Source organism: Trematomus bernacchii, unplaced genomic scaffold (genome assembly GCF_902827165.1).
Source record: "Trematomus bernacchii unplaced genomic scaffold, fTreBer1.1, whole genome shotgun sequence".
Lineage (NCBI taxonomy): Eukaryota > Metazoa > Chordata > Actinopteri > Perciformes > Nototheniidae > Trematomus > Trematomus bernacchii.
Window position 1 is genome coordinate 293869 of NW_022987587.1, and position 24378 is coordinate 318246.

The 24378-nt window shown below is 41.3% G+C and overlaps 2 protein-coding genes across 2 annotated transcripts; both read left to right on the plus strand.

The window, feature by feature from the left end:
• Positions 1-529: 529 nt before the first annotated feature.
• On the plus strand, positions 530-18419 carry LOC117480954 (the record flags this gene model as incomplete). The annotated part of the gene is made up of 2 exons (XM_034128372.1): positions 530-1013; positions 18070-18419. Coding segments are annotated over exons 1-2 (600 nt in total), but the record flags the coding sequence as incomplete, so codon positions are not given.
• A 66-nt stretch (positions 18420-18485) lies between these two features.
• Positions 18486-19949, plus strand: LOC117480956 (gastrula zinc finger protein XlCGF71.1-like). Its single transcript, XM_034128374.1, has one exon. The coding sequence runs from the start codon at positions 18699-18701 to the stop codon at positions 19491-19493; it is 795 nt and encodes a 264-aa protein (XP_033984265.1). The 5' UTR covers positions 18486-18698; the 3' UTR covers positions 19494-19949.
• Positions 19950-24378: the final 4429 nt, after the last annotated feature.

Below are 24378 nucleotides of genomic sequence, written 5' to 3' on the forward strand. Positions count from 1 at the left end.
AGACTCAGACTAAATCACACAGCATTGAATGGTACTCTGTATGTCATGGGGAAAAGTGACAGTGACAAGTGAGGGAGCTGTGGAGTTAAAGAACATGTGGAACATATCTTATTACATTGTGACATCTATAAAGCTGAAAGAGAAAAACTAAAGGATAAAGTGATAGAGGCAGAGAGGGAATGGAGTGTGGTTGGTATTCTGGGAACAGAAGGAGAGGGAGGAAGAGCTACCAGAAAGGCACTGTTTACCTTTCTGAGGGAAACTGGGGTAGGAAACATAATGTAACATTAGGTTAGAATAGATCATGGATTGTTGTTTTGTTTTGTTTTATTTATTTATGTTTTTTGTTTAGATTAGATTTAGATTAGATCATAGATATACGTCCATGAGTTAAGAGATGGAATGATATGATGATTCAAACTCATGTACAGTAGGTGGCGGTATGCACCTTAAAGTTGTTTGCAATCCGCCAAAAACTGAGAGAAGAAGAAGAAGAAGGAGGCGTCTTCACCGGAAGTGAAGTTCCCAGCTCTTTCTAACCTGGATCCATGTGGCGTCTCGTCGCTACGGTTCTCTCTCTCTCTGTGTTCCTGAGAAAGCGTTTGTGAGCTCCAGCACTACTGATCCATCATCTGTGTGTCTGGATACACCTCCGAATAGACTCTGTGCTCTTTCTTTCTGGAGCGTTTACCTCGGACTATAGGAGCTAGCTTAGCATGCTAGCTGGAAACACGTTAGCAACACTAGTCAGATTGAGAGTTTGATGGAGAGAGAAACGGTGTGTTTAACGGAGTTTGCAGGAAAAGGTGATCTAGTAAACATGAGTAAAGTCCAAATGCTGCTGTCGTTGAAGAAGCAGCGACTCACTGCTGCTCCTGAAGATATATTTGCTCGGTTTGAAAAAAGGATAGCAGAGCTCGAGGAGGAGCTGTCTCTTTCCAAAGAGGAGAACGAGAGACTCCATAAACTACTGGACGCTGTTTTACAGCCTCAGCTTCGGATACACAGAGCAGGTCTGTTCCCTTTACTCTTCATTAACACTTTAAAGCAGAGGTGTCCAAACTACGGCCCAGGGGCCAAATGCGGCCCGCTGGCCATTTTGAATTGGCCCTCAGCTAATTCAAAAAGTATAATGAATTCATGTGTTAATAAGCCCACTTTTAAAATAAATTCAGTCAATTCATGTTGATAACATTTTCTAACAAACCTTAGTTGATACAAAAAGCCTAATAACTTATTTTCATAACAAGCTTGAAATAGACCCTTCATATTTCATCTTATTATAATCACTCTGAGACTTCTGTTTTTAAGGGATGAGCTGCCAACAAGATAAATGAAACCCTATAGAGAGCTGTGATGTAGGTGGTTTTTTTCTTAACCTGTTCCACTCTGAGCCTGTTTTTCAGGTCTCAGGCTCGAAAATGACATTCCCAGAACAAATGACCATATCTTCCCTTCTAAAAGGGTTAAATTAATAATCTTTGTTCTCAAAGTAATGATAAACCTGTGAGTTGGATGTAGAAGTGTCAGAATCAATATAAATGTTTTTTATTTTAAAGAAAATTCAGATTTTACATAGTAAAAAACTGTAAATTATAGTGTCCGTCCAAAAATTATTTTTTACAGATAGTGAAAACTACCCTTGGATGATGGGTTAGTAGACTAAAAGCTTTAGGAATCCAAAGTACAACATATAATAAGTACCCTGTATCAAGATTGATGCAAAACAAGTGAAATTTGACCTTTTTAGAGAGATTTAGCCAAAAACTGGGCCATCTGGGGTCATTTGGGTGGATTTGACCTATCTCTGGCCCCCCTTGCTCGATTTGGTTGGTTGACATACCCTTGTGACCGTTAGAGCCAATAGAATCGAAGGGGGAGGCTCCCACCCAGACACGTTGTAAAGAAAAAATGTGGTTGCTTCGCGTGTGGAAAACGAAACCAAACTGGAGGAATGTCTCCTTCTGGAGTTTGGAAACTAAAACGCAGTTGTATTGCTTATGGATTATCAGAAATAATTTCAAAGAAGGCACAGACACATAGGATGAACCTATGGATTAACTGCAGCATCGTTTTTTTTATCGTTTTAATGCCATTGAAGACCACTTTTGACCAAGGTAAGCCATATTTACGTGTTTAGCTTCTTAGCTCCACATGTGATGATGTACGCTTTCGTTTAGAGCGTCGCGAATGTTTATCACTGAGTGTTGAGGAGGGCACCGGTAGATTCAGTGTCTCCAGGACACCAAAAAAGAGTGGTTGGTTGTGCATCTAGGATAAGTAATAAGGGAGTTAGAGTGAGTTTAGTTGCCTTAGTATGTTACGTTTTTTTTCGCTTGAGGCTAATTCAGAGGCTGAGTGCTACCAATGTGGGGTTTTTTTGAATTTTTTTTTTAAAAAGATCAGTTAGCTGAGTTTCTTCCCGTTACATGGATACAACACATTCATAGTTTTATTCAATATTAAGATTCCTTAGACGTTGTTTACTGCAAATGACGCGTTTATCCGCCCGGTACCGGGGGGAAGGTGTGAAACAGGTTAAAGCATATTCATGTATCGAGCCTAATTTACCTACATGTTGCTAACTTATAACTTAAAGTGGACCTATCATGCCATATTTAAATGATATATTGTTGGGCCATACCTATATAAGCTATATTTATACGTTTCTGTTTTCAAAATTCCAAACAGATCATGCATTTTAGCCATGCCTCATTTCGCTCTATTTGCTGTTTGCTGTCTACGGGGCTGATTCTGTGAGCTGCAGCTGACCACGCCCCCCTGCAGGAGAGGGGAGCCGTGCTCTGATGAAGTCAGAAGAGGGGGAGAAAAATAGATCTCCGTCCTCCATGTTATTATAGGCCTATAGAGTCGTTATTCATTTGTTTTAAAGCTCAATAAATAACAAAGAAGACCTTTGACCGGCACTTTTCTAATTTTGTCTGGAAGATTTAAACTTTAACGGACATCTTGACCGGCGAAAGAAAACCTAACTGAAACTCTGCCGCACGGTCCCCTCGTTCCTTGGAAGAGGCGGAGAGGTGGGTTTTTGTCATCTGCTGGTGGCCTTTTCAAATGAGTGTGCAAGTTTGATGTATTGCCAGCCGCGTAACCAATTTTAGTTGAACAATGCCGACAAACAGCTTTGGTTCGGTCCACCTGTCTTTGTCCGTCATCCTTGTACGTAACTGCAAAACAAAAATGTTCCCAAACCGGAGACTTCAATGATGCTGGAGGATTTTCGAGCTCAACTTTATTTGCGTTCGCCATTTCGACAGTTCCTCAAATTACTGACTACATTTGAACGCATCCCTGTGACCAGCTCTCATAGTATGCCTCTCGTCCAAAGATATGACTTAGTCGCTCTATGACGTGTTGAACCCAATGTGAGCAAATTACACTGAATGCTGCGTCACAGCACCTGAGATTACTTCCAAAAAGTTGTTCACGTTCTCAACTTTTTACGTTTAACGTCATATTCGCTCGGTACACTTCGGTACACACGTGTACCGAACCGAAGGGCCCATACAGAATAATTTCGGTACAAATACGTATACTGTTACACCCCTATTATGCACACATTTCAATAATGAATTCAAAAGTAGTGTTTTGCTTACTTTTATTTTGACAAGTCTGCAGAAAAGACGACAGGCGAAAAACACCGACACCTCCTCATCACTCCACCGCTACCATGTTTTTTATTGTGTTGCCATAAGTTATTCTCTCTCCGTTGGTGCGCGGGGCTAATGCTAATGCACTTGTGCGTTAGCATTTTTTCGCTCAGGGGTCATTTAGACGCTTCTTATGAGACTTGTGTTTTTGTTTTGGTAAAAATGGTTCGTACTGTCAGTTAGCTGAGTTTATTCCCGTTAATCTGGTATGACACATTAATAGGTTTTGAAATATTAAAAACAGTTTTGTGAAAGAAAATAAAACCTGCAGCCCCCTCTACCGGGGGCTCTCGGGCTAAACCGGTTAATACGATTCCATTGCTGTCTTTCTAGCAAAAGTGGTATATTCTTTGATCCATCTGGCCCAAAACAAATTTGCTATGTACTGCACTTGAGTATGTATCTTGCTGATGGAATAAGCCTGGGGGCAACGCAGGTTTGACCTTGAACTGCAGCAAATGGCTTGGTGTGAGAGGTTCCAAGTCATTTGGATCATTTGACACTGTAGTTATTGGTTGGCTGTTGAGAATTCCTTCAACTTCACACAGAACTGTTGAAAGGCTTTCGTCGTCAAGTGTTTGTTGTTTTGTGATGGATAGCAGAATTTTCTTTACAAGCCAGATTAGTCTTTCCCATACTCCGCCATGATGTGCTCCGTAAGGAGGATTGAAGGTCCATTTCATATCCTTTTGCCAGGGATGCAAACTTGTCACCTTTCGGCGAAATTCGCCATTTTGAATCCAAAATAGGTCGTTTGTGTGATTCATGTAGATCTGCAATACAAATATTTTTGGGGTATGGGGGGGGTCTGGGACCCGGAGTAATCTGCGGCCGCGAGCTGTTATGTGCCATCATGACACGCATGGTGTTCTTTTTTTTATATATTATAATGAAGCGCGAGCTGTGTGCTCGAGTCTTCCTGCCTGTCGGCTCTGCTCATGGATGTATAATAAGGCTCTGCTGCTCCGGGATGAGGGTCTAGCTTCAGCAGCTACATTACCTACGGTGCGTTCGTTAATATTAACTGTGCGGTCCGGAGTCACTGTGGCACAGACTGGACCGCTGGTGAACAGCTGAACGGGCCGTTCAGGTGTTCAGAGCAGAGCTCCCTGTCGGAGCGGCAGAGCGTGATGTGCACTGAAAAGTTTTTCTGTCGCAATATTATTTAAGGAATCATTGAGCTAGCTAACTAGCATACATTGTCACTATCTGCTAACGTTAGCTTTAGCCTTCGTTTTCAAATAGTTATTTTCATAGGCTATAAACGGAGGTGGTATAAGTATATATCTTGTACTTGAGTAAAAGTAGAAGTACTCAGATCTTGTACTAGAGTAAAAGTAGAAGTACTCAGATCTTGTACTAGAGTAAAAGTAGAAGTACTCAGATCTTGTACTTGAGTAAAAGTAGAAGTACTCAGATCTTGTACTTGAGTAAAAGTAGAAGTACCAGAGTGTAGGAATACTCTGTTACAGTAAAAGTCCTGCATTCAAAATGTTCCTCAAGTAAAAGTAAAAAAGTATTATCATCAAAATATAGTGAAAGTAGCGACAGTAAAAGTAGTCATTGTGCAGATTGGTCCATTTCAGAATAATATATATGATATGTTTTATAATGATTGATCATTAAAGTATTCTCAAAGCTGGTAAAGGTGCAGCTAGTTTGAATGACTTTGTATACTGCAGGGTAGCTTGTGAATTTACTCCAGGCGGAACTAAAGTCTGATTTAACACTTGATTATATTTCACATCATTCATCCACATCTGTGAAGCAACTAACGGTATTAAATACATGTAGTGGAGGAAAAGTACACCAGTTACCTCTGAACTGTAGAGAAGAAGAACAAAGTAGCAAAACATTGAAATACTTAAATAAAGTACAAGTATCTCAAAATTGTACCCAAGTATAGTACTTGAGTTTATGAATTTAGTTACTTTACACCACTGGCTATAAAGATAGAAAGACTAAGCCTTGCACAGAGGCATGAAAATACATTTTCAAAATGCTCAACAGTGCTGCCAAAATTATAAACTGACTGCTACACAATTAAAATAAATGCTTTTATACATTTCTATTAGATGTGACTCTTTGGCGTTTCTGTTATTATGAACTGCTTTAGTTGTTCTGACTGCTAAAATCCTCTGTTATTCCTCATTTTAAAGCTGATATTCCGTGGGGTTTGGGGGCTCGGATCCTTGTCACCTTTTTCATACCTGATGAGTTTGCATCCCTGTTTTGCTGGAGGGCTTGTTCTATTTTGCTCAGATTCCACTCTTTTATAGATTCCTTCAGCTATCTTTCAGTGGCAACGCAATTAGTCCCATTGTCTGACCTCATCTCCAATACTTGGCCTCTTCTGCTGATGAAACGTCTGCAGGCATTAATGCATGAATCTGTATCCAACGAATGAGCTACTTCCAAGTGCACCGCTCTGGTTGTTAGACAGGTAAAGATAACTCCATATCGTTTCACAATGCTTCGTCCTCTTTTCACTTCCAGGGGGCCAAACTAATCCACTCCAACATATGTGAATGGTGGTAGGTCTGGTATAATTCTGTCTGTTGGCAGATCTGAAATGTTTTGTTCTCCTGCATTTCCATGCATGCGTCTGCACACGGTGGGTGTTTCTCAATGTAGAGGACGCTTCCTTGGTAGAACAAGTCCCTCCGAGTCAGTTCCTTCTGAAGCGAGGCAAAAATCCTTCCTAGCCTCGGAAAACGAAGAATGGTGGAACAGGCTAGCAGGTGTATGTCATATGCGAGGCCCGCCTTAAATGGTGCGCGATTTCCGCCAAAGATTTTGGAAATTGGTCCGTCCGCAAACTAAGCATTGTGGGGATTTTAAGACCGCAGAGGCTACACATGTGCAGCCTCGAAATTTCCCTCAACGAAGGACGCCGGCCTCGGTAGAATTCCAAGTATCCTGGACATTGGAACAGTCCTTCGGCGGCACTCGATGACGTAGTATCCTTGAAATAGTGGCTCTGGAGCAGCTTTCCTCGACATTGAGATACACCCAGTACATTCAGATATAATTTTTCTGGCTAATGCATTGGCACATGGTATCCAGTATTTTTGTATTAACCTGGATAACATGATTCCTTCCACTGTGACCAACTTGTTGATGAATATCTCGAAGTATAGTATTAGAGACATGGTGGTGTTTTCCAAGAATGGTTGGGTGCTTTGCTTCCTCAGGCATTGCCATTTTATTTAGCTTTCCTCCAACCTTTACCAGTTCATTCTCGTACACTGGATCCAATTTATACAGTGCACTACTTCCTTTGATAGGTTTTCCCCTTTTCAAAGTGTCCACTTCCTCTGGAAAAGACACAAAAGAACACAACACTGCTGCTTCAGCCTTATCCAAGTTATCCTTGGAGATTGTGAGACCTCTCATAGAGTCATTAAACACTCTCATCTCCTTCTCTATCAGCTTTATTCGATTTGGTCGAATTTGTCAAATGTATTGAACTGGTGATCACAGTTTGAACAGTTGACAGCTATAGGCCTACAGCTTTCATGCTAAAAACATAACTTGGTTTTTAAATTAAAGAGGGATCATACACGAACAACATAACGGGTTAGGGTCTATGATGTGAAAAAGTTCAGCTAATGTTGAAGGCCTTAAACATTAGCTGAACGTAACCCTATTACAACAGAGATCAACAACCTATAACAGGGCCTATGCACAGAATGCAGCTATTCAATACTCATTCTTGTTTAAGAATATGAGCATGTCTACATGCTCAGCGGAGAGGCGGGTGCGGAGGCGATTCACAATCAGGCCAGCTATAGAGAAGACCCTCTCAGCTGGAATTTGGGCATAAGATGAGGTTTGAGTCTGCGTGATCTGCGTGTAGGGAGGGGCAGCAGCCATATCATTAGCTAAAACTAGCTAGATCTGATGGATTTGGACATAAACGCGAGTGAAGTATAACCGGACGCGAGAGAGAGAGAAAGAGATCAGCACCTGCAGCAGTTTTAGTAAGAGCATAGGTTGCACAACTTGCTGATGAAGTGGCACCAAATAGATGTACTGTCATCCTGTACTCAGCGAGAGGTAAACTGACATCTCCTCCTGGCCACCAAAGAAAGCGAAGATAATCTTGATCGGCAGGAGCCACCTTGACCTGATGATACATCCCCACAAAATCAGCCATGAAAGCTATTTGTTCTTGTCTGAATCGAATGAGCACACCAAGTAGCGTGTTGGTAAGATTGGGACCCTGAATAAGCTTTTCATTGAATGAATATCCTTGATAAGATGCAGAACAATCGATCACTACACAAATCTTGCCCTTCTTTGGGTGATGAACCCCATGATGTGGTATGCACCACATATTTCCACTCTCAGGTTTGAGCTGCTCTTGGGGCAGTAGCTGAGCGTGACCTTTTGCTATCACAGCCTCCAAGAATGTTTTATATTCATCATGGAAAACTTTGTTCCTTTTGAATTTCCTTTTTAATGATTCTGCTCTCTGCTCTGCAAGTTTCCGATTGTTTGGCATCATGATATTCTTCTGTTTAAATGGAAGTTCAAGCTGATAATGTCCATCTTTGATTTCAGCTGAATCTGACATGATCTTTAAGAATTGTTTGTCTTCAACTGACATCTCTTTCTTCTCATCACAACGTTTCTCTGGAAAGTCATGATTGTATTGCTGCACCAGCAGCTCACTTAAATCTGTCACTGATATCCGATTAACAACAGAACATGAAGTATTCTCAGATTCAGTGGTTTCCTGATTCAGTCCATTCACAACCCAACCTAGGACTGTCTTAACAGCAAAGGGTCCTCTATTTTGACTGTTTATTATTTTCCACAGCTCCATTTAGCTTTGGTGCATTTGTTCCTATAAGCAACCCAATTTCACAATCCAATTCAGGCAACTTAATTTCTCTTAGATATTTCCATTTATTTATGGTTTCTTGAGTGGGAATGTGCTCTTTTCCAGCAGGAATTTCCTCTTTTGTGTATACTTTAGGCAGCTGATAAAAATCATTGCCTTCGATGCAACTCACTTCAAAACCTTTGACAAAGGAAGTGTCAATCATTTTCTCCTGACCCATTGTTTTTAAGACGATTTTTGTTCTCTTGCCCTTGGCATGCACATCTTGTTGAAGGGCTTGAGTACAACAACTTGCAGTGCTTCCCTGATCCATAAATGCGTAAGTCTGCACAGTCTGGTTCGAGTTTGACAACTTTATTTGAACTGGGATAATTGGTAGGGTTTGTTGACCACCGGCCCCAGTGTGGTTTCTGCCATTTAAAGAGACTAATGCACTACTTACCAGAGGTGGGACCAAGTCATTGTTTTGCAAGTCACAAGTAAGTCTCAAGTCTTTGCGCTCAAGTCCGAGTCAAGTCTCAAGTCGGGATGGGCAAGTTCAAGTCAAGTCCAAGTCCTAAACTTTGAAAAACCAAGTCTTTAACCTGTTACGCACGGCCCCCCCCGGTACCGGGCGGATAAAGGCGTCATTTGCAGGAAACAACGTCTAAGGAATATTAATATTTAATAAACTATGAATGTTTTATATCCATGTAATGGGAAGAAACTCAGCTAACTGATCTTTTTAAAAAAAAAATCCCAAAAAAACCCTCAATGCTAACACTCAGCCTCTGAATTAGCCACGAGCGAAAAAATGTAACCTATCTCTGCACCTAAACTCACTCTAACTCCCTTATTACTTATCCTAGATGCACAGCCAAACCCTCGTTTTGGGTCTCCTGGAGACACAGAATCTGGGGGTGCCCACCTCGACACTCAGTGATAAACATTTGCGACCCTATAAACGAAAGCGTACATCATAACATGTGGAGCTAGGTAGCTAGAAACGCTAACATGGCTTACCTTGGTGAAAACTGGTCTTCAATGGCATTAAAACGATAAAAAAACGATGCTGCAGTTAATCCATAGGTTCATCCAATGTGTCTGTGTCCTCTTTGAAATTATTTCTGATAATCCATAAGCAATAAAACTGCTTTTTCGTTTCCAAATGCCAGAGCTAGAGATAGGTCCACTCTGCTGCAAATGTACATGCGCGCAGCCCCCACCTTTTCTCTTCACAACGTGTGTGTGTGGGGGACTCCCCCTTCGATTCTATTGGCTCTAACGGTCAGAAAGAGGTCTCAACCATCAAAATCGACCAAGGGGGGCCAGAGATATGGAAAAAAAAAACATTTTCACCCAAATCACCTCAGAGGTGGGGTGGTTTTAGCTAAACCTCTCTAAAAAGGTCACATGTCACTTGTTTTGCATCAATCTTGATACAGGGTACTTATTATATGTTGTACTTTGGATTCCTAAAGCTTTTAGTCTACTAACCCATCATCCAAGGGTAGTTTTCACTATCTGTAAAAAAGAACTTTTGGACGGACACTATAATTTACAGTTTTTTACTATGTAAAATCTGAATTTTCTTTAAAATAAAAAACATCTATATTGATTCTGACACTTCTACATCCAACTCACAGATGTAACCTTGTTTTGATAAAAGAAATTATTCATATAACCCTTTTAGAAGTTAAGTTGTAGTCATTTGTTTTGGGCATGTAATTTTCCAGCCTGAAACATGAAAAACAGGCTTGGTGCTTAACAGGTTAACAAGTCATTATGTGCTTTTCACCAAATGTAATGACACCCATCAACAGAATAATAATCAAACTGCTCTTTATTAGTCACATTAATACTGTAATAATCCATTTTCTGTCTGCTGGTAAAGTAACATGTTTTTCTTCTATTTTAAGAAGGATAAGTAAGGTAAGGCTTCTGTGACGGTTTGATTCAGAAGGAGTTTAATTGATAAGATCCCTGATGTTAAGGTGACCAGAATGTTTATTTCCACTGTGTACAACATGTTATAAGGGACCCACAATCTATTTCTATGCAATGGATAATGTGCAGCGAGGCAGTCTTTATGGGGGAAAGAACACCCGAATCTTCATCCCTCTGCAGGTGGTACTTTAAGTATATTTTGATGATAATACTTTTCTACTTTTACTTATAGACTTTTTATTGTAACCGAGCATTCCTACACTCAGGTACTTTTACTCAAGAACAAGATCTGAACTTCTCCCACCTCTGGCAATAAATCCTGAGCGGTTACCAAAAAAAAAAACCCTGCTCTGAAGGTTATTTTTTACAAATCCTCCACTCAGTTTTGCTTTTTCCAATATCATTGAAATGCAGCCAGATGCTGCTTATTTTTTTCGGTTTTTGCTAATTTCTTGACTTTTTCTGACGCTCTAGCATTTACATCCGGCTCTCCGTCTCTCTGACGCTCTGTGTAGCTGGCCTGTACCACTACACCTGCTATCTTTGGAGCGTCTGCCCCCCATCCTTCTTTCACATAATGCTATGATCCTAGTGTGTCCTCGCATATGATTGGCCGCATGGTGGCCCAGCAAATTAAGTCCCGCCCCTCCCTGCATGGATTTTCAGCAGCAAGAGTAGGACCGGCTGAAGATTCTGCTCTCCCCGACGGGAGTCTGCTCTTCTACCGGCAGCTTGCGATAGGCGTGTTGGAGACCCCTGAATTAAAGTATCAAGTCACCTCAAGTCAGAGGGCTCGAGTCCAAGTCAAGTCCCGAGTCATTGGTGTTCAAGTCCAAGTCGAGTCGCAAGTGTTTTGTGATTTTGTCAAGTCGAGTCCAAAGTCATCAAATTGGTGACTCGAGTAAAAGTCATGTGACTCGAGTCCACACCTCTGCTACTTACAGAAGCTGCTTGGGTGTAATTATCAGAGTTGTCTTTTTGTTCAATCTTTTTCTTGTAGATGTGCAATATTGTTGGATGTTTCATTAAACAAACTTCACATTTCATTCTTTTCTGACAGTCTTTGCTTAGATGTCCTTTCGTTAGACAGCCAAAGCAAATTCCTTGTGCTTTTAAGCAGTCAATCTTTTCATTGTGAGATTTTTTGTTCATGTTACATGTTTCAGAGGTGTGTTCTCCTGCACAAAATACACAGCGCCTCTTAACAGTAATGCCTTTATGTTCTGATTTGATGTTTTGGAAAGGTTTTTGCTTCTCACTGATTATTGGGCTTGTCACAGTAGCACAACTACTTCCCTTATAACCATGAGCAGGCTTATTGCTGGGTGATTTGTACACTTTAATATCCCTTTTTGGCATGACATCCTGTATGTCTCCAAACATGGGGTCTGATGCAATGCGTGCATGCTTTTCAATGAAGTCGACCAATATTGGAAACTTTGCTCTTGTCTTATTGTGTTCATAGTATGCATATGCAGTTGTTCTCCACTTTTCCCTAAGTTTAAATGGGAGTTTCATGATCACATTTCTCATGTTTGATGTGCTATTCATTTCATCCAAAAACTCAACATCTTCCATTGTGTTGCAACATCCACAAGCATAATAATGCAGTGCTTTTCTATCTTCACTCTTGATGGCATTCCAGTTCAACATTTTGTCCAAACAAGCTGCTGCGATTAAGAGTTGATGTCCATAGTTCTCTTGGAACAGTCTTTTGCTTCCAAAATGCCCTTTTTAGAATCCATGTATTGGCAACTTTTTACCAAGTCTTTAGCTTGGCCTTCTGTATACTGCTCTAGAAAGAACAGCCTGTCTTTGTAATTGTCAGTTTCATCTTCTATTGTATTTTTCGAACATTCTGATGAATGAAAGGTACTGTAATGGATCTCTTTTAAAGATGGGTATTTCTCTGGATGGGAGTAATGTTAAGCGTTGCTCCTTCGTTAGCATTTCAGTGATTTCGTTTTGTCGCTGCGTTACTTGAATAAAGTCATTGCTTTCTGTCCGAGAGCTTTGTCTGACCTGGATGGAGTGATGCTGCTGTCCTTGTTGTGGGCCTTGGTTGTAATACTTGTACATGACCACTAGGGGCTGCATGACTTGAGTTTATTGAATTGGAGTCTATAGCCGCGTTCACACCGCAGTACTTTTCCCACTTTAGTTCCGATATAGTTCCGAAATGTCGCGTTCACACCAAAAAGAGCCGGAACTAAAATGAGTTAATCAGAACCTTTTCCGCCCCCTTTTCCGTCCCTGCTAGAAAGCAGGTACTTTCGTGGGAGAGAAAGGTTCCTATGTCTGATTGGCTGGGCGGATTGCAAGACACGCCCCGTAAAACTCCCAAAAAGTTTTGTGAAGCCGCCATTTTATTATCCTCGCATTAGCATTATTAGCATTAGCATTAGCCCAGCGCACAAACGCAGAGAGACTAACTTATGGCAACACAAAAGAAAACATGGGAGCGGTGGAGATGAGGAGGTGTCGGCGTTCTGGCGATTTACTCGGAAGGCTTCAGTAGAAGCTGCTGGGAGTCCTAGTAGCTTCTACTGAAGCCAGTCCCCAACTCCGGGGACTTCCGGCCGGGGACTCCGGGTGGGAGTAGACGCTGTGAAGTTGTTTGCGGCCTGCCAGTAAACCCAAAGCAGAAGAAGAAAAAGTGACGTTAGCGGCTTCATTTGCCTAATCCTTCCCCAGGAACTTATTCCGGTGTGAGCGCGATCTGTACTTAGTTCATGAGAACTAAAGAGTTCTCATGAACTAAGTTCTCATGAACCTTTGTGGAAAAAGTACTGCGGTGTGAATGCGCCTTATGAAACTCTTTTTATTATCCTTCTCCACAGGTTTTCCTCGGTTCTCTTCATCCTGGAAATCATAATTTTCAGCTGGCTGACCATTGTCACACTGCTCCTCTCCCACACGAGGGTCAGGATCAGATTCATCATTATCTGAAGCTTCCAATGTTTTAATTTTGGGCTGTTGCAGCATCAATATCAGTTTGAAGCTCAAGCTTTTCCATTTTAGCTCTGATATTGGCTTTCATTGCTTCCAGGTCAGCTTCTTGTTTTTCAAGTGAGTGTTTCTGTGGTAAGGCAACAGCGTGTGCTATGAGCCCAGCTCTCTCTGCCTTTCTTCTTACTGATGAAGCTGTTGAAGATTTATCATAGATTTTATAGCTTTTACCTTTTTTGCTTATCATGCCCACTGATATTGCTTTATGTGGACTTGACATATATGCAGTATATGAGCCATGGTCAGAAGGAGGCACATTCTCAAAGGAGGCAGCTCTAGCTAACCATCACATCTTGAAACTCATTGAAATATGCAATTTTTGGGAGATAGCAGTCAACATGATCACTTTCTTTTTCTTGCTCCGACAGCATTTCTTGCACTGAGTGATGTGAGTTTGAAAACTCTTTGGAGAGTATTTGAAAAACCCCACGACAACTTTGCATCTCAATGATATTCCCATAATCAATCATGAGTGAATCAATCAAAACAAGTTTCCTTGAGACTTGACCCAATTTCGTTTTCCTTTTTTTAATTAACTGCACCAGCTTAGCTTCTAAAGCCTCTTCTGCAGGTCTTATTGTTCTTTTTGGTCTGACGTCAGCATTTTCCACAGGTACTTCACGTTCATTCACGTTTGGGTCCATAGGAGTTTCATTCGTTTCCACATTTTCCTTTTCAGCCATGTTTATGCTTTATTGTCGTTGTACATCCACGTGTAAATAGCTGTCCTTATTTTAATGTTGCGCTATGTTGTTGTGCGGCTTGGATCCGCGGCAGTAAGCCAGATAGACAAACTTATTAAAGCGCTTTTCAAGATACCCTCCTTGTTACGTTCCACATTTTATTCATAAGCAAATTTGTTCCACTTCCAGCATTAGACTATAATGTATTGCAACATCCACAACATGCAGCACAAGCCTTTTTCCACAGAAATCCACGTTGTCACAATCCAGAAAGTCAATGCGGTCCTTCCGTGTTCACTAATGTTCACATTAACTCAAATAAAATAATAAACAACTTGGGTATTCTTTCTTTCTTAATAATGCTTATATAACTTCATAACTTAACCTGTTAAGCCCGAGAGACCCCGGTACCGGGGCACTGCCGCAACATCTTGCAGGAAACAGTGTCTGAGGGCATGTTCATTTAATAAACTATGAATGTTTTATATCCATGTCACGGGAAGAAACTCATCTAACTGATCATTTTTTATTTATCTCTTCTCCACATCGATTCACATCGTGAGGTGACACAGAATCGAAAGGTACCCTCATTATCACTGAATTATACGAATTTGCGATGTTATAAACAAAAACAGAAACAACAGGTGACGCTAGGTAGCTAAAAATGCTAACATTTTTACCTTGGCTCTAGTCTATCCAAAGTGGTCTTCAATGGCATTAAAACGATAAAAACGCTGCTGAAGTTAATCCATAGGTTAATCCAATGTGTCTGTGTCCCTTTGAAATGATTTCTGATAATCCATAAGCAATAAAACTGCTTTTCCGTTTCCAGATGTCAGAGCTAGAGATAGGTCCACTCTGATTGAAAATTACATGCGCGAAGCCCCCACCTTTTTTTTCACAATGAGTGTGTGTGGGGGACTCCCCCTTCGATTCTATTGGCTCTAACGGTCAGAAAGAGGTGTCAACCATCAAAATCGAGCAAGGGAAGCCAGAGATATGGAAAATCCACCCAAATGACCCCAGAAGTGGTTTCTTTTTGCTAAATCTCTCTAAAAAGGTCAAATGTCACTTGTTTTGCATCAATCTTGATACAGGGTACTTATTATATGTTGTACTTTGGATTCCTAAAGCTTTTAGTCTGCCTTACCATCATCCAAGGGTAGTTTTCACTATAAGTAAAAAAGAATTTTTGGACGGACACTATAATTTACAGTTTTTTACTATGTAAAATCTGAATTTTCTTTCAAATAAAAAAACATCTATATTGATTCTGACTTTTCTACATCCAACTCACAGGTTTATCATTACTTTGAGAAAAAAGATTATTAATTTAACCCTTTTAGAAGGGAAGATATGGTCATTTGTTCTGGGAATGTCATTTTCGAGCCTGAGACCTGAAAAACAGGCTCAGGGCTTAACAGGTTAAAGGGTACTTGTACAATTTGTACGTGTAGGGATAAAAACTGTTCCTCGACGGCGTCTCTCAAACAGGTTGCCCATCACTGTGGCTTTAGCGCAGGCACCGTGGGAATTGTAGTCCTTTATAATGTGTTGACTACAGACATCACAATTAGGTGGCCTTTCTTATAAAATTAAAATACTGGCTCTAACACCTGTTTTTCAGGCCTCAGGCTCGAAAAATGACATTCCCAGAACAAAAGACTATAACTTCGCTTCTAAAAAGGGTAAATTAATAATCTTTTTTCTCAAAGCAATGATAAACCTGTAAGTTGGATGTAGAATAGTGAGAATCAATATAGAATTTTTTCGTCGTATCTTTTCAGCCGTGCCGACACCTTTTCGGCCGAAAACAGTAGTCTTTGGCAGTCGGCCAAAGGCTGTCGGCAAAATAAATTACTCTGATTGGCTGTTCAGCTAGCGAATCAGTGCATGAGAAGCGAAACGGAAGTGAGGGACCCAAACAAACTATTAAGAAGGCAAATCTGAGATTTCATTTAACTCCAGCTCTCGACACAGGTTCGGGAAAGCCCCATGAGCTTCTCGTTGTAGAGTGAAAATGGAACGCACACGCTATTTGTAGTTTGTTCAATAATCCATCACTATATTTATGTCAATAACGGAGTTTTCACATTAGCTGCTACAAGAGTGTATGACAGCTTCCGGTTTTGGGCATTCTGGCTACGCATCACTCATTCACCAATGAGTAATGTTTAGATGGATTTTAGGAACTTCTCCTCGATTCTATTGGCTCTAAATGGTCCGGACACACTAAGCTGACACCAAAGAACTGACACAGATGGACCCCCGACTGTTGTGTCGCCTCGCGTCTCTGCGTCTTGGCCATGTGTCTCACTGGAACACACCGCAAAGACTTCAGCCGACTGCCAAGAAGCACGTACGAACTGCGCATGCGTGAGTGGCAATAACTCTCCTTACCAGCAAGCGGCGGTAGTGTGTATTCGTAAAGCTACGTGGTGTGATGTCTGGGTTTGCTTCCCCTGGTGCGAGTTTTGATCGCTCAGTGATGATACTTGTATTTCTAGAATCTGTGGAATCTCAGCTTGCTAGCTGATATATTGCAGATCTGAGTAATAAGGTAATATTTTACCGTGAGTTCTTTGCTAAGTGCGTTAGCATTTTTTCGCTCAGGGCTAATTCAGAGCCTTTGTATTACCCTTTCGTTTAGCTAACAATGGTTAATATTGTCTGATAGCTGAGTTTCTTCCCGTTAAGTGGGTATGACACATTCATAGTTTGTTAAAGGTCCCATGTCATGGCCATTTCTACTGATCATAATTCCATTGTTGAGGTCTACTAAAATAGATTTACAATTTTCCAAACTCACATTGGTATCTCATACAGCATCTCTATAGTATGTGTATTCACTCTCTGTCCTACACGGCTTGTTGGAGCTCCTGCCCCCCCCCCCCCCCTCCCTGTGAGTCCACTGTGCTCTGATTGATTGGTCAGCTCGCCCACTCTGTTCTGATGAGTCCACCACCATTACAGCGGAACATCAGTGATTATGTGTTACAATGGCGTTAGTTAGCAACCAGAAAATGACACCAGTAATGACAAACAGATGAGAATGCTGCTGCTCACACAGACTCACAGCCTCGCCGCGTCCCGCCGTCTCAGGCTGAGAAATCCACGGAGCTGCAGCTGAAAAAAGATTGAGTGTGTGAGGAAGTCCATTGGTCAATTTGGACCAATCCGCGGACATAACGTAACGGCTCTGCGGACGTAACATAACGGCTCCGCGGATTGGTCCATTTGGACCAATGAGTCCATTTTGGTCGTCGTTACGTCACTTGGTACCAGGAAGAAAAAGAGAAATCTCCAAGGAGGCGTTCTGGGGCAGCATAGACAGGCCTTTTCTGTGTTAGAGTTGTACTCGCTACAGGGTGTACTTTGAGGGTTTGTGACTCTGCAGACCGTTTACATGCATAAAAAGCTACATAACACACAAGGGCACGGGTAATAACTGGAAAATAATGACACGGGACCTTTAAATGTTAAGAAGCCCTCAGACGCTGTTTCTTGCAAGATGTTGCGTTTTCCCCCCCGCGAAAATGTCATTGCAGTATCATTACTTTTACATAAGAAGGTGCTGTACATTTTTCTGTTAATACTTGCGAACGTTTACTTAAATAAGGTTTGAATGCAAGATTTTAATTTGTAACGGAGTATTTTCATTCTATAGGCATAGTGTATCTGTGAACGATGCCAAATACAATTCCTTGTTTACATTGCAGCTACTGCTAAACTGGAACTGGAAAGGGGCTGGGCTACAGAAGGTGAATTGAGACAACAAAAATACACAATAGGTGGGACTAAAAGATAATATGAAAGTAAAAACAAAGGCATTATTAGGGCTGCAAAATATCTCCCATTTTAATGGTGATCAGATTTTGAAATGCTAATACTTAACAGTTTTTTCTGACTGTGTGTTTCCTGTTACCTGCAGACGTCCAGCTACTGGTGGTGGTTAAAGAAGACGTTCTCCCTGACCAGCAGGATTGGAGCACCAGTCTGGACCAGGAGGACCCAGAGCCCCCCCCACACATTAAGCAGGAACAGGAGGAACTCAGGATCAGTCAGGAGAGAGAGCAGCTTCAGGAGCTGGAGGAGGCTGATATCACCAAGTCCACTTTCACTCCTGACCCTGTGAAGAGTGAAGATGATGAAGAGAAACCTCAGTCCTCACAGCCTCATCAAAGACAAACTGAACACATGGAAACAGAAGCTGATGGAGATGACTGTCGAGGACCAGAACCAGCCAGGAACTCAGATCCAGAGAGCAGTTTACAACCAAAGACTGAGGACGACACTGGAGACTCTTCTGAACCTGACACTGGAGACTCTTCTGAACCTGACACTGGAGACTCTTCTGAACCTGACACTGGAGACTCTTCTGAACCTGACACTGAAGACAGTGCTGATTGGAAGGAGACCAGAGAATCTGCTTCAGCCTCAAAATCACTGAAAAATAGACAAGAATCTCTCAGTGATTCAAGCCGTAGTGCTGTAAAGAAACAATTTGGCTGCTCTGTGTGTACGAAATATTTTGCATTAAGTCAAACTTTAAAAAAACACATGAGAATCCACACAGGAGAGAAACCATACAGATGCTCAGTCTGTAAGAAATGTTTTTCACAGAGTGGAAGTGTAAAGACACACATGAGAATCCACACAGGAGAGAAACCCTTTAGCTGCTCGGTTTGTACCAAATATTTTGCATTTAGTAACGGTTTAAAAAACCACATGAGAATCCACACAGGAGAGAAACCCTTTAGCTGCTCGGTTTGTACCAAATCTTTTGCATTGAATCAAAGTTTAAAAGGACACATGATAATCCACACAGGAGAGAAACCCTTTAGCTGCTCGATTTGTACCAAATCTTTTTCATTGAGTCGAGTTTTAAAGAATCACATGAGAATCCACACAGGAGAGAAACCCTTTAGCTGCTCGGTTTGTACCAAATCTTTTGCATTGAGTCAAAGTTTAAAAAAACACATGACAATCCACACAGGAGAGAAACCCTTTAGCTGCTCGGTTTGTACCAAATCTTTTGCATTGAATCAAAGTTTAAAAGAACACATGATAATCCACACAGGAGAGAAACCATACAGTTGCTCAGTCTGTAAGAAAGCTTTTTCACAGAGTAGAGTTTTGAAGACACACATGAGAGTCCACACAGGAGAGGAAATATACAGCTGCAATGTTTGTGACAAAAGATTTAAATGGCATGGGGTTTTCAAAAGACACAAGTGTGTTGGTCGTCAGTCCTCACAGCTTAATGAAATTCAAACTGAGGATAACGGAGAGGCAGAGCCTCCAATCAGCAGCTCAGCTGAACACATGGAAACAGAAGCTGATGGAGGACAATGAATAAGTCTTATGACAGTTCACACATGAGAAAAATCTGTCTGACTTGATTAACATTGTTGCACAACATTCATATAAGACTTAAATGAACTCCATCTTTATCAACATAAGTGGACAATATGTTTAATGTTTTTGTCATACTGATTTTCTGATTTATACGTTAACCACTGACTGTTTTTAAAAAGCATAACATTTGCTTTGCAGATGATTTGCAGGTATACCTGCCTATAAAAGCAAATAAGGAATCTAGGATTGCCTTGCTTAGCTGTCTGAAAGACATAAAATCATGGATGGAAATCAACTTCTTGACTCAACGAAAACAAGACAGAGATTTTAATATTTGGACAGTGTGAACTCCTGGATGGCTTTTAATAGAGGCATAGCCTTCAATCAGCTGAACACATGGAAACAAGCTGATGGAGAGGACAATGAATAAGTCTTAAAGGGCCCATGTCATGGCCATTTCCACTGATCATAATTCCATTGTTGAGGTCTACTAAAATAGATTTATACTGTGCAATTTTCCAAACTCACATTGGTTTCGCATACAGCATCTCTGTAAAGTATGTGTATTCACCGGTATTCACTCTCTGCCCTAAACGGCTTGTTTGAACTCCTGCCCCCCACCCCCCCCCCCCCCCCCCTCCCTGTGAGCCCAGTTTGCTCCGATTGGTCAGCTCGGCCACTCTGTTCTGATTAGTCAACCACCAGAGAGGCTCCGCCCATGTCTAACACAGTGTTTTTTCGGCTCTGAGCGGAGCATCAGTTTTTGTATAAGCTAACCTATGTTTGCTAGTTCAGTGTAATATGCCAACCTACTGTGAACAAAAGCTAGTGGTTCATATTAGGCTAGCAATAACGTGTTTACAATTGCAATCTTACACGGTAGTCTGCTACGTGTCGGTCATTCTTTTTAGCTTGCATAAAAACAATGTTTTTCCTAGCATGTCTAGCTATAGGTAGCCCTGTTGTTTAGCTTTGTAGCATACATGCTAGGAAAGCCAACTATAATGTAATTAAGTTTCGGGACTGACCGTAAGGTAAATCACCCGGAGTATACTGTATATGAGTATTTCGTGTGTGAATGCAGACATTCTCGTGCTATGAGAAACATGTAAGGCCATCTGCTGACATTGTAGTTGATATATGTAAACGCTAGCAACTTCGTTAGCCCAGTTAGCACTGTGTCAATGGCTTGTTCTGTGTAATAAAATCACTATGAACAAAAGTTAGTGGTTCATATTAGGCTAGGAAGAACGTGTTTACAATTGCAATCTTATACGGGTAGTCTGCTACATTCGGTCATTCATTGTAGCTGGCATGAAAACAATGTTTTCGCCTAGCATGTCTACCTCTCGGTAGCGTCGTTGTTTTTCTCGGTAGCATACACGCTATGAACGGTAGCTCAGTTAGGAACGCCAACTATAATGTACTGACCGTAGGGTAAATCACCCGGAGTATACTGTCTATGAGTATTTTGTGTGTGAATGCAGACATTCTCCTGCTATGAGAAACATGTAAGGCCATCTGCTGACATTGTAGTTGATATATGTAAACGCTAGCCCAGTTAGCACTGTTTTGAACTGAACCTGAGATTCCAACAGTATATATGCTTGGCTGGCAGAGGGTGCGTCATAGCTCTGGGCATGGCTACTGGGTATCCAGACGTCACGATGCCCAGGAAGAACATGATAAATCTCCAACGAGGCGTTTTGGGGAGGTATTTTCTGTGTTAGAGTTTTACTCCCTACAGGGTGTACTTTGAGGGTTTTTGACTCTGCAGACCGTTTACATGCATAAAAACCTTCATAACACACAAGGGGACGGGTAATAACCGGAAAAGCATGACATGGGCCCTTTAAGACAGTTCACACATGAGAAAAATCTGTCTGACTGGATTAACATTGTCGCTAGGGATGTCCCGATCACCTTTTTTTGCTCCCGATCCGATTCCGATCATTTGATTTTGGCAATCTGCCGATACCGATTTTTCCCGATCCGATCTTTATGCAATGCATTAAGAGAAAAAAAAGGTAACAGATAACGGCTGGTCATCCAACGCGATGAATTCAGCTATCTTGGCTGTTATTTTTTTGGCCAGTGTAACAGTGAAAACACTGTTCTGGGGCAGTTTCTCTTTCCTTTTAAAAGTCTCTGAAAGTGTCGGTTGTTTCAGTGCCTTTACCTGAGTGGCCGCTGTGTACTCCTCGTGTTGTTGTTGGTGTTTGTTTCTCAGGTGGCGTATTAGATTGGTCGTGTTGAACGTAGCTCTGTTCTTTCCACCACGCGGATCCTCCGCCTTGCAAACATTGCATCTGGCTGTTACACTGCCTTCGCTTTCAATTTTATAGTACTTCCAAACTCCTGACATTTTCTCTGTCCCGACTCCCGAGGCACCAGCTGAACGTAGCCTCTTGTTAGCTTACTGCTACTATTAGACACTGCGCCCTGCCCACTCTGTTGCCAGATTTGAGAGAAATAAGCAACCAGGTCTATGAAAACAAGCCCAAAAGAAGCAACACATACATGATGTTGTGTAATTTTAAACCAAAACTAAGGCCTCAGGATGACTTTAAGACGTGAACATGGTCATTTTTGTTTTGTAACATTCAATAAAATAATAAAAATATTTTATAAAAAAAAAAAAAATCCCGATCCCCGATTTTTTTTAAATCACGTGATCGGCTCCGATCCCCGATCACGTGATCGGATCGGGACATCTCTAATTGTCGCACAACATTCATAAAATACTTAAGTGAACTCCATCTTTATCAACATAAGTGGACAATATGTTTAATGTTTTTGTCATACTGATTTTCTGATTCATACATTAACCACTGACTGTTGATGAACCATTTTATTTTGGATTGAGGGCTCCAAGTTTCCATATAGAGATATAGGATGATTTGATGTATTGTTCTTTATTTCTAAATGTTTGGTATCATTGCTATCCTGTTAATGAGCCCTGTTTTACATAAATGTACCTGTTATCTGATTGTTTTTGCCTCTGTAACTGTAAGGGAAGTAGGGCTGCACGATATATCGTGTCGTGAGGATAATCACGTTATGCGCATGCAGGACGATTTTTATTTAATTAAATTTATTTTTTAGGACGTGCGATAATAAGTCGGCAAATTAACTCAAACACATCATATTACAATTATTTTGCTGCTTGTTACAAAAGGAAAACTCGCGCGGCTCTCATGTCAGGGGTACTTGAGTGAGTGACATGCAGGCTCTGCATGCACAGCAAACCACCAATCATAATCATTCTTGATCAGATCACAGCAGGATAACCGAGCTAGCTCAGCTTGTTGCTCTGATAACTTAAGATCCAGAAGTCTGTGACTAAAATCCTTCATCCGGTTAAATATCGTTAAAAAAAGACCAATTGTATAGCATGAAAGTTCAAGAAAGGATAGCTTGCGGACAAAAAAAAACTGTCTTTTCTTCAATTCCTGTATTTTTTCATATCGCAATATATATATATATGCAATGTCAGTTTTTCCCAATATCGTGCAGCCCTAAAGGGAATACATTTGCCTATTTTGTATCCTGATGACCTAATGCCGTTACATGTAATACGTTACTCTCTAAGCCTGATTTCACCCACCTGCAACCGATTTGCTAATAATCACAAATGTTAATTTCTTTGACCCCTTGACTCGACTATTTCTTGTTTAATAATCGTTACATGTCCTCAGGACCAAGTTCCCGTTTCCTGCCTTTCACCTGCTGATCACCCACTGCTCATTTAAGGTGGACTGACCTTTACAATGGACCAGCTAGTCTTATGGCGCATTTCCACCACACGGTCGGCCTCGGCCTCGCTCGGTACTGCTAGGCCGCGTTGGGCCTTGTTAGGGCCGGCTCACTTCATGCTGCGCTTCCATTACAGTTTAGGAACTGGGGTAGTTACTATAGTAACGCAGTGTAGGCGGAGCCGTGACGTCATCTTCAATGAGAACCCCAGAAAAACAACACAGCCGTTAGCTGTTAGCACTCAAGCTCACAGCTCCTCATATCTGTTCAGAAACTAGACAAAAGTTAAACAAGTACAAACCACAGACTGTCTGTCATGGCGAATACAGTCGCTGGTTTATTTATGTCTGTATAGGCCGTTGTTGTGAGTGTGGACGGTCGGAGCATATATTGCGTTGGCTTAGCCAATCTCCATCTAGAAAACACGCATTTTAAAAGGTGTTTCGCCTGCCGTCTGTCTGCAGACTTGTCAAAGCATTAATTCATGGTTTTTACTAACCGGTATCAGTATGTTGTTACTTTGGCATCATTTTGAAACGTGTATTACAATTAAATCACGGTCAAATATGTTCATCTTGTTGTAGCCCCCTTGCCAGCGATTCTCTCTCTAGTTTAGCAAACTCAGCCCGACTCAGCCCTGTTTGTTGGCCCCGATAGAACCACGATTTTGTCGGGCCAGAAAAGAGGTGAAAAAGTAGCCCCGGGCCGGAACTAGGCCTAGTGGAAGCGCAACCAAAAACGGGCACGCTTAAACCGCGCTCCGCACCATGGTGGAAATGCATTAGTGTCTTAATGCAAACGTTTTGTAAAGTGATGCTAGACCAAAAACGTGCTGTTGGGTTGTGTGCTCTCTGCAGGACAGTGTCTGTACTCAAAGATTGTTTATGAAATGAAAGCTTTACTCTGTTTTTGTTGTCCAAACGACGCCAACAGAACGATACATCTTCTTTCCAGCAGATGGCATAAATGTTACATCATCCAGTTCAACTGTCATCCACATATTAATAATTCAAAACAGAAATGTGTAAGATATGGCTAGTAATTGACTATTTCAACTAGGGCTGTCAAGTTAACACGTTAATAACCCCACAAATTATTTTAACGTGCGATTAACGCATGTATATTT